This window comes from Quercus suber, unplaced genomic scaffold, assembly GCF_002906115.3.
Source record: "Quercus suber isolate HL8 unplaced genomic scaffold, Cork oak 2.0 scaffold_311, whole genome shotgun sequence".
NCBI classification, from domain to species: Eukaryota; Viridiplantae; Streptophyta; class Magnoliopsida; order Fagales; family Fagaceae; genus Quercus; species Quercus suber.
Window position 1 is genome coordinate 527,767 of NW_027069767.1, and position 11,365 is coordinate 539,131.

An 11,365-nucleotide genomic window follows, 5' to 3' on the forward strand; every position below is an offset into this window, starting at 1 on the left:
AGGCATATTGGTAAAATGACAATTAATTATATGAATCACACAAAATAAACGGGTTTCATAGATTGAACACAAACACAATACGTTTATTAAATGAATCAGTTGTGTCAATCCGTTTATTAGATTTTATCAAAACGAAAAAAATATACAAATTTTAGTATTAACCCAGTTGGTCTGAACTATGAAAAACCAAACATAATCATGCAAAACTAAAGCATATCTCAATACCACAAATAATCGATCACAATATGTCAAACAAAATAAACCATTACAACTAATAAGCTTATATGCTTAAAGTCACACGTGTTAATGGGTTTTGTAAGTTGAACATGAACACAGCACATTTATTAAATGAATTAGTCATGTCAACTCAAATATAACAAGAACTCGTTAAGTCTCAACCCATAACTTGCTAACTTCGTGGCATGTCGTGTTTGCAAGACATGTCGAACTTTGCCACCCCTAAAAAAAATTCAAACAAAATAAGATTTAAAGTTCTTAGGCTAACTTTATCTCTGAATTTTTAAAATCCCATCCTAGAGTTTGAGCTTGCCAGTTTGTTTTAAATTTACATAGCATTCTACATTTTTAGTCAGTAGTGACACAACATGGCAAAATCTAAGTGAACAAAAATAAATAATTGTATTGTTCAACATTATTTGGTGATCCCAAAGTATTTATTGCGCAATGTACAACAATTGCAGAAGCATTATTTACTTATCAGCTTATATCGAAATAAAGCTGTGACTTAATAATTAATGTAGGAGCTTGAAGTAGAGCTGTGACTCAATACCTATAAAGAATATACAGTGTCACAACCAGCTTATTATGGTGCAGATATAGCAGAAAATCCTTCAGGTAGCGGCTGCGGGTTGAATTCTAAGCCTTCCTCCTTATGCTCAAGTAACAATCATCAAGAATGGCATATTCTATCAAGTAGTGGTTTATAAATCAAAACATATCTGACTAATCAATCCGTTCAAGATTGTATAACACCATATCCTCCAGAGCTAATCGAAAGGCACTCTCTGGAAGACATTGGAGATTTTGGATTGCAAGATCAGCCTTCTCTTTAGCTAATTCTTGTGCTCTCTCAATGCCCCCACAACTTTTAACCAATTCAATGGCCTCATTAAGGGAACCAGGCTCACTGAATTCAGATTCAATTATATCCCTCAGTTTTGGTTCCTTCTCCAGTGCAAAAATTACAGGTGCAGTGAGATTCCCATTCACAAGGTCACTACCTGCTGGCTTCCCCAGCTGCTCTGCTGACTGTGTAAAATCCAATACGTCATCTACTACTTGAAAGGCCAGACCAAGATTCTTGCCATATTCATACATTTTCTGAGTAACAGTGCTGTCAACCCCACTAAAAACAGCTGCTCCTTTGGTGCTAGCAGCTATTAAGGAGGCTGTTTTGTAGTAGCTCTTGAGCAAATACTCCTCAAGTTTAAGGTCACAATCAAACAAGCTAGACGCCTGCTTTATTTCACCACTTGCAAAATCTTTAATAACCTGCAATGGAGTAATAAACTAAATGACATTTAAACTAGATGTTTTGAATATCTAACCCCTGCCCTCACTCTTAGTGTGAATGGAAATCATTCAGATAACACTTTAGCATGCATCAAAGGTGGATTATGAATGGTTCTTGCAACTGAAAATGGTTGGAATTTACCTGGCTTATAAGCTTAATGACTTCAAGGTTTTCAAGATTTGCTAGATACCATGAGGACTGTGCAAACATAAAGTCCCCAGCCAGCACTGCCACTCTTGTACCATACATTTGATGAACAGTTTCCTGCCCTGAAAATACGCATCTTACATATTGAGTTATAGGGAATCTAATAGAGAAGGGGAAAAGCAGAGGAACAGGGAGTTTGGGGGGGGGGGGGGGGGGGGGGGGGGGGGGGGGGGGGGGGGGTGGTTTGTTGTGGTGTGGGATGGGTGTAAGGGTGGAAAAACAAACTAGTTACAAACAGCAAGTACTGGAAACCAGGTCTGCCACGATGAGGTGGGGGACCCTAGCTGTTCACAACATTTATTGTTAAAAAATTCAGTAGATCTTACTCCAAGTAATTCTTTGATTTTTTTTAAGTTAATTTTGAGTTTCCCAGCATCCTGAACATGAATACTCATCCAATGTAGTAGGATCATTTCGAAATTTATGAATTGATCACATTCAGTTTTATGTTGACATTTACAATGATGGCCCCCTTTTCTGTAGTAACTCTCATCCAGAGTACTGATCTTTTGCAAGAAAAACTAGTAACCACAACCACAAAGAGAATAAATTGATTCAAATTGATTCATGATCAAGACACAACATAGGAGATGCTAATGAACCGAGACAATGAGAAGAGTCATGATGGTTTATGAGCTTAATCTGGGAAATTATACTGTCAGTGCAACTCCATGTACAGCACTATCTAGACATTTCCTATAGTAGACACAGAAATTAAGGGAGGACAGAAAGGCAAGTTCATATTGTATGGTAGACCTTTCATGTAGTAGATTTCATGGACATATATAGCTGGAAATGAACAGGGTTGCCATTAACCCAGAGAGAGAGAACAAAGATGAAAAAAAAAAAAGTCAAATTGCTACATGTGCTTCAGATACCTAAAAAAGCTGGTACACTTGAAGTGAACGATTATAGGTCTATTAGTCTTGTGGGTAGTATATAGCTGGAAATGAACAGGGTTGCCATTAACCCAGAGAGAGAGAACAAAGATGAAAAAAAAAAAGGTCAAATTGCTACATGTGCTTCTGATACCTAAAAAAGCTGGTACACTTGAAGTGAACAATTATAGGTCTATTAGTCTTGTGGGTAGTATTTATAAAATTCTGATCAAACTATTGGCAAATATACTGAGGGGGGATATAGGTAGAGATTGTGTCAGACACAGAATTCATTTATTCAAGGCAGACAAGTATTTGACCCTGTTCTTATAGTTAATGAAAGTTTGGATGGCCATATGAAATCTGGAAGCCCAAGGATTTTATGCAAACTTAATGTGGAAAAGGCTTATGACCATGCCAATTGGGACTTTTTGATTTATTTGTTACAATGCTGTGGCTTCGGGGAAAAGTGGAGGAAGTGGATAGCATATATGGGGACTTCATTCTATAAAGAATGCATAAAAGATTGGCTAGTTAGAAGAATTGTATCTAAAAAAACGAGGTAGATACACTTTAATAAAAAAAATATGTTATCTAACCTTCCAACATATTTTCTTATCTCTTTCCCATTGTATGTAGGAGTGGCAAGAAGAGAAAAAAAATTAAAGGAATTTCCTGTAGGGTGGATTGGGTTAGAATATTTTTTACCCATCAATTTGCAATGGCAGATTGGAGATTAAGAAGCTAATTCTTTTTCTTTTTTCTTTTTTTGATGACGAGAAACCCCCTCAAGGTATGGGCCAGTGGAACCACCCCTGAGGGCTAAACCCCTTATGCCTACACACCTCCACTAAGCAGGCATCAGGTAAATCACGAAACGCATCTACTAAGAGTTGAACCAGAGACTTCCGGGTTTACAGTTAGTCCAGGCACTCCCTTCCCGGATGGGGACAAGCTAAATCTTTTAATTAAGTTTTATTGGGAAAGGGGCTATGGTGATACATGTTAGAAGAAAACACATTGTGGAGGAGGGTGATAGATTTAAAGTATGGCACTAGTTGGGGGAGCTGATTTTGGGCAAGGTTAGAGGGCCATAAGATGTGGGATTGTGGAAGCATATTTGTAAAGGATAGGAAAGCTTTTCACATTTTATCAGATATGATAGTGATGAGCTCTAAATTTCGCTTTTGGCTTGATTTCAGAAATGGAGAGACTGCTATAAAGGAGAGTAATCCTAATCTTTTTATAATTCCAAGGGGCAGAGATGATAGAGTGGCAGATTAAATAGAGGCCAAAAATTGTTACTTTGATTGGAACCCTTTTTTTTTTTCATAAGTAATTTTATAGGAATCCTATATGTATTTGAGTGGTGCATGATTGGGAGGTAGATTCTATGGCACAGCTATTGGAAGACATAAACACAATAAAGTTTCAATGTGGGGAGTGAGATAAAATGGAATGGATCCCTTCAAAAAAGCAAGGTTTCCAAGTGAAGAGCTACTACAAAAAATTGAGGGAAAGAGGAGGAAAGTATTTTCCTTAGAAAAGGATTTGGAAAGTTCATTCACCTTCAAGAGTGACATTCTTCTCATGATGTGTGGCACTAGGGAAGACTTTGCCAACAGATAACCTAAGGAAGTGAGAGAAAATTATTATAGACTGGTGTTTTATGTGTAAAAGCAATGGAGAAAATACAGCTTATGTTTTCTTACATTATGCAGTGGCTCAGGAGTTGTGGTCATTCGTTTTTTGCTTGTTTGGTGTCTCCTAGGTAATTCCTCATTCTGTGGAGGAGTTATCATGTTGAAAGGCACCTTTTAGTAAGAGGAGTAATGGGGGGGATTGTAAAGTTGTTCCTTTATGTTTAATGTGGTGTCTTTGGAGAGAGAAAGGAAAGGGAAAGAGTTTAATGTGGCGAAATTGAAACTCATATTTTTGAAGACCTTATATGAATGGACTTCAACCCAAGGATTTAAATTCCGTTCCGTTCCAGTGCTTAATCTGGTGCACTTACCCCCTTGCTCCGTTTCAGTCTAAATTCCAGTCTATTCCGAATGGTTCCGGTGTTCCAAATGAATTCCGGCCATTCCGGTCTTTAAATTACAGACTACTCCAGGCTGTTCTAGAATGTGTTGGATTTTTTAAAACATTTCAGCCCAAATTCGTCATTTGACTCATTTTATTCCCATATCATTTTTTAAATTTTGTGTTAGTTAATTAGATATAATAAAATATGAAGTTATAAAGAAATATATATGTGTGTGTGTGTGTGTGTAATCTCAAAACGATGCACCAAAACACATTGGTACCAGAATATTCTGTTCCAATTGTCAATCCGGAACGGAATTCAAAACCTTACTTTCAACCGCTTATACTTCTATTGCGGACTTTCTTCCTAGATATCAAAAGCTTTCATTGATTCCTTATTGTATTATTCTTTTTTAAAATTTTATTTTCTGTTTTGGCTTCTCCTTGTATACTTCCCATGTACTAGACTGCATCCCTCAGACTTTTATATAATGACCTTTTTATCTGTCAAAAGAAGGAAATTTGCCCTCCTAGAGCTTGTCAAAAAATTAGATTAATCCTCTGCTTAATTCAATGAGCATTTATCCAAACTATTTAAAGGTCAGCTACTCCATCTATTTTGCCCTTTAAGGACTCTTGTTCATAAAGTGTAACGATAATCTTTTGACCACCTATAGAAGCCTACTTTATTTGGGCCAGGGACCAACTATTATGGAAGATCAGATTCAAATCATGAAGAGCAGAGGTAACTTTTATTTCTTTTATGAATGCTTTTAGTGAATTATATGAAAGAGTATACGATGATAGAGCATGCGTTCCTCAGCCTCCTTCAATTATCATCCTAATATCGCCAAAAAAGCATGCAGTAACCATACCTGTTATAATTGCTAAACTAGCCCAAATCTTATTGCATAGGTGACCAAATTCGCGATGAAATGGCTTCTATATGATTTAAGAAGTGAGTTTCATGTAAAGATGCAAAGGCATACCTCTCCGCATGTTACTGTCATCCAGTACATCATCATGTATTAAACTTGCAGTATGGATCATCTCAATGATCTCTGCCAAACGACGATGCTCCATGGTAAGTTCCCTAGAGGAAAGTAGTACTAAATTACACCTCTATTTCCTCAACGTAATATAGGACAATGTGTTTTGGGAAAGAATAAATGAATAATACTCACTTTAAGCCAGCTAGTTCTGCTGTTGCTCTTGACACTAAGAACACCAAAGCTGGTCTCATCCTCTTCCCCCCGGCACCAAATATTTGCTCTGCTGCAGACATCAGAACTGGGTTTTCTGCGCCAACAATCTACCATGGAATTTTCATTAGATAAAATACAAGATAATAAGATATTACAATGGTTGCAGATAATTTAGTCAGATTTTGACAAGAGAAAGCAGTCAGAAGATGATAAGCATAGAGATTCAAGTACCCCTTGTTAAAGACAAGAATATACTTATTTACATTAAACTGCCCTTCACACGAATGACTTTTATCTACTGTATATGGAATTTTGAAGATAAAAATGAAAAAGAAAATTTCGCAATGCTCTTGCTAAATCAACATGGACTAAGTTAGAACATTGTCATTCCAATTGCACATTATTGAATGCTCTTGAATTGTGACATGTCTACCTCAATAATCACCATTTTCAAACTGCAGGTCAAAGGGAATATGAAACAAAAAACTTTATACCACCATTCCATCATTCAAAGGTTTGTCTTCATATAAAATTTAATAACAATAACATCAACAACAACAATAATGCAAAATCCAAGATAATATTCAAAGATGAAAAGACGAAGGAAAGAAGAATCTCCTATTATTATTGTTGGGATAGCAGAAGCTCTAACACTACTTGTGCTATAACACTCATATATTCGAACAAATAACAACAAAGTCAAATAAAGAACAAGAAGCACACACAGATAAAAATTTATGTAGTTCAGCAAACTACTTACCTCCACACACACACACACACACACACACACAGAGACAAACAGACAGACAGATAAACAGAGATCAAATCCACTATACTAAATAAGGATTACAACACTCTACCTCTAAATCGCTCATCCGGAGAAGTCTCTATTTTCCATTACCTTCACCACTAATGTTGCACACACATGGATATCTTTCAACCCCAAATGATATATAAAGCTACAATAAGAAGAAACCCACTAAATGTTCTTCTAAGAGTTTCTCCTCTCCCGATATGACACTTGGACTAGAGCCACCAAACCATTTACAATATTCTCTGTACATGAGGGTACAACTTCTATTCTTCAATCAACAAGGATTATAACATTACTTCTTTGACAAGGAACAAACTTTCCTTCCATATCAACCAAAAAAAGAAACCAAAAAAAAGGTAATTAAATCAACTTTAATTTCACACCAAGAAAACCCAAATGCTTGACCAAGTCAAAATTAGGAATTCAAGCCAATTTCCAAGAGTTCTTTTGGGTTTATTAATTCTTCTACTTTCTTCTAACAATAGATATCATAATTTAATATTAATGTTACATCAGTAAGAGCATTCTTGTTTTTAACTTTTACTACTTGAAAGCGGCATTACCAGAAAAAATTATACAAAAACTTAACCTCTAACATTGGTTAAGCAATTAACAGTTAAACCAACACAGCATTGTGCTACATCAACAATCATGCTCATCTGACAAGGCAATACAAATACAAATCAGCCTAATCTTTATGTCCCATATGACTAAGAACGTCTAAGTTGGTTGTACAGTAGGTCAGTGACACTAAGAATGTCAAGAAACAAATTCTTTTCTAAAGAATTTCTTTCACTGTAACACCCATATCTATGAAGATGCTCAAAGCACTCAATTATATGAAAATGTTTTTGCTTCATTTACTTATTAACTTAAAAACTCTTATTTCACTCAATCAAAAGCAAATCCAAATCAAAGTTATGTAACTTGATCTTAAGCAGGCCATGTCTCTTGATAATTGTAAAGATTGTATGCCAAAGGAATGAATTATGTTCAAAATCTACAAATGAACAGATTTGTCTTCTTTGCCTGTGGCAAAGTAAAACAAAACCAAAAGAGGCCAACAGGACAAAATCATTCATAATTGTATCAGAACATAAGCAGCCAAATTTTTCAGTCAGGGGCATCCCAAAAATTAAGGTAATTCCCTTCCTAGGGGAAGTATTAAAATCACTTAATAAAGGTATGTATCTTCCTGTGCTTGGAGCCCAAAGAACAATAATGGTTCTTCCTAAAACCATGTCACACTTTGGTTTTTAATGAATTAAAAGGTTTTAGGTTATGGGATGCTCTGAATAAAAGGGAAGGATTTAGAAGGTAACAGAGAGAAACATGCCTCTAGGAGACATACATCCTGGTTTACAGGGGGGTTTTTTTCCCCTTTTTTTGGCTATCAATCTACTGAAAAATCCTTGGATACAAATTTCTTCTTAAATTGAAGACTACTTTCATGGCAAACATAATTGGGAACTGTCAGGAGAAATATGAATTTTTGTGGTTCAAAGGAGGAAACCGCAGTGATTTGGAACTGTGTCTAGATACATTAGGTATTTAGAGATGTCTATATCAATGTTTGAATGATCACCTTCACATGGTTGGACTTGGGTCAAGGAGGACACAGACCAAATTGAAAAATAGAGACAGAGTACTGATTGTTTTTTAATCTTATAGGCAGAGTACTGACCATAGAGAATAGGAAATACACCTACAGGCCAGAGAAACTGAAAAGTCATGACCACAAGTGTAAAAGCATTGACAAGTTAGTAAACATTAAAAATATCATTCAACCAAATGAGAGTATCACTAAGAAGCGTAGACTACCTTGTGAAATCTAGGAGAAGCATTAAGCAAAAGCTATTTATGGAGATTTTTTGGAATGAATATGATAAAACTCAAGGTTGAAAACAATATGAGAGTTCTGGTTACCAGTAGTAGATCTATCAATTGAAGTGTAATAACATCTGAATCCATAAATTACAGTATTATGCTAAGGTGGCCCATCACTGTCGCAATATATGCAGCAGCAAGGCTGCCAGAGAGACTTTAAAGCCACAAGGACGACATAATTTATTGATAGAACTAATAGGCTACATTAATCATGACCCAGTTAGCGAGCAATGTAGCAATATGCCATCATTTATAATGGAGTGGAAAGTTCTGTGGGCCAATGAGGCTAGGACCAAAGCCTGAGAAGAAAACCATTATAGTTCCACGCTTGACTGATGACCATATCTATTTCTAATGAGGAACATGAAGACTCAGGATTACCCAAATTGCATAGAAAAATGAAATAACAAGCCCAATTCTTTTATCCAATGACGCATAATTACATTAGACCAACTAATCAAGATCCTTGAAAGAGTGAGTCCATGAGCTTGACCTAAAAACAAAGGAATAAGAAGTGGAAATTTTCCTTGATCTCTATTTTGAGATGGTAAAAGAAATATATAAAATGAAATGAGTTAAACTGGAAAGACTGGAATGAAATTCATGCTGCCTATCCCCAGAAAAATTAAGGTTTTGGACCTTGTGTGATTTTACAATGCTGTGAGCAGTCCAATGGATTGCAACCATTTCTGCTAAAATAAGACTGGCCCAGAATTAGTGCACAAGGATTCTTGTTCTATAAACAGAGAGAACGTCAAGTCATTTGTGACTACAGCACACACCATATTCCTTCAATCATTTCAGAAGCTCATATCTAATAACTTGAGGACTTTGTCAATTGGAAAGGTAAGATATGGAGTCTGATATATGGAATGCTCCTTCATGTCAACAATTGGCATGATAAATAGACATGAAGGTGAAGTAATGTATATTACAGTAATATACAGTTTAGATACCTGCATGCTAGTCACCTATGCATAATATATAAGAAGCAAAATGCAGTATCATGTTTTTTTGGTTTAGGAAATAATTACAAAGTTATAGTTTCTGACATTCTTTATAATTTTATTGTGGTATAACTAGTCATCATGAAATTACTTGTAAAAGTTTCAGTTTTTCAATACAAACAACAGAGGAATTATTACAAAGTTATTGCCGCCTTCTTAGTCTTGTGTCACATAATGAAAATAATGCTCAATGCCAGACAGTGTACCTAACTTTTAGGACAAAAACTTGCACACAAACTCACAGGCACGAGTAATTCATTACCTTCACAAACATATCCTTAGCAAATTATATCCCAATCCAGATTTCAAGGGAGCTTCCAATATAGCAAAATGGGTATGTGCAAACTATTGCCTAGTTATAATCAGTTAAGAAAGACACATGGACTTTGGATGGGTAGGAATTTTATGATATCAACAGCAGAAACAGTGAAGAATCAGATGAAAAAAGAATAAAATTGCGTACAACATTCACTGATGAAAAAAGAAAATGTTGAAAATACAATCTGATATTCCAAAATGGTTTCATAAGTAAAAATAACCACAATTCGTTGACTTCTTAAATGTTCGCAATAAATAGAAAATGGTTAAATTCAGCCAGGATTAATCACCAAACCATCAATTACCATCAAACATTCAGCAAGAATGACAACATGCTTAAGAAAAGCATATTGTATAAGGAGATTCTAAACCAAAAAACACCTAAAGTTTATAACACCATCCAACTGGAGGAATTCACAAGGGAGTACTCACAGACTGAAGATTTTGGTTCAGAGTCTGAAGGTCATCAGCGACCAATTCAAACAAATTTTTCAATGAAATGGGCCTTCTTGACTCTTTCTTCAAATCCAACAATGGTGGAACACCTTGAGCTACCTCTGTGGTGGTGCAACAAAAATAAACCAAAAACCATATATCATTCCTAGTAATTATAGCGCACACACATAACATTAACATATCAATCCATACTATTGTTTAACACAAAACTTACTACCACTAAGCAAAGTTGCAGGAGTGTTCGTTGAAGACACTCTACACAAAGCTATGCCCCGCCGCCTATCAACCAGTTTTCTACTACTAGAACTGGACTTTGCATAATTCCTTACTGAAGAGCGGCAAAACGAAGCATTGGAAGAGCAGCCACAAGCATATAAATCAAAGACAGTTTTTGTAAAACCAAAATCAAGATTGTGGCATGTCATTGACATCATTCTAAGTCAGACCCAGAAGGGAAAACCACCAAATCTAACTCTCAAATGAAAAACACAGATGCAATATATGCTTTTAATTTCTCATATACCCAACCCCAAGTCACTGGTACTGGCTGGACCAAGAAAAATATGGAACAAAAAAATAAAATAAAAAAACCAAAGCGAAAGCCAAACTAATGAGGAGATTTTGAAAATGGGGGTATTTTGGGGAAGGGCAGTAAGTAGTAGCAGTAGTAATAGTAGACAGTACACAGTACACACAAGTGATGTAAGTTCAAGTTGTTTACATTGAGTGGATCCGAAGAGCCCACATGCTACCAACGTATTTGTTTTTCTTATCGGTTGGGATGGGAGATGAGACTTTTGACAACAAACAAGATGAGTTAAATACATTACAAAATCTATAATATTGACATTATATATTTTTTTCTTTAAAAAAAAATTAGTTTTAGTTTATGAGAGGAAGAAAAAGATATTAAAATTATTGACAACTATTTCACGAGGCGTGATCCCAACGTTAATGAGTTGGAGGTGTGACACACTGCCTAGGACAGACAACAACAGTTAAGGAACAATAATAAATAAATAAAAGAGATA

The 11,365-nt window shown here is 35.6% G+C and overlaps 1 protein-coding gene across 2 annotated transcripts; it reads right to left on the bottom strand.

Annotated features, from left to right (window-relative positions):
* Positions 1 to 620: 620 nt before the first annotated feature.
* On the bottom strand, positions 621 to 10,996 carry LOC111989322 (solanesyl diphosphate synthase 1, chloroplastic). Of its 2 annotated transcripts, none has more exons than XM_024021114.2 (6): positions 10,552 to 10,996; positions 10,311 to 10,435; positions 5,832 to 5,959; positions 5,637 to 5,740; positions 1,676 to 1,803; positions 621 to 1,512 (listed from the first exon to the last, which is right to left on the bottom strand). In XM_024021114.2, exons 1-6 carry the CDS (start codon positions 10,766 to 10,768, stop codon positions 964 to 966), a joined length of 1,251 nt encoding a protein of 416 aa, XP_023876882.1. In that variant the 5' UTR covers positions 10,769 to 10,996; the 3' UTR covers positions 621 to 963. The 2 variants fall into 2 exon arrangements, with proteins under 2 accessions (XP_023876882.1, XP_023876883.1); XM_024021115.2 differs by having other exon boundaries at positions 10,549 to 10,995.
* Between the last annotated feature and the right edge of the window lie 369 nt (positions 10,997 to 11,365).

What these genes read in the sequence shown, in the direction of transcription:
- LOC111989322 (XM_024021115.2), bottom strand. Translation starts at nt 10,768, where the DNA reads ATGATGTCAATGACATGCCACAATCTTGATTTTGGTTTTACAAAAACT. An exon ending in GCAGAACTAGCTGGCTTAAA is followed by an intron (nt 5,741 to 5,831) that starts GTGAGTATTATT and finishes ACTTTCCTCTAG; the next exon opens with GGAACTTACCATGGAGCATC. An exon ending in TCATTAAGCTTATAAGCCAG is followed by an intron (nt 1,513 to 1,675) that starts GTAAATTCCAAC and finishes ACTCCATTGCAG; the next exon opens with GTTATTAAAGATTTTGCAAG.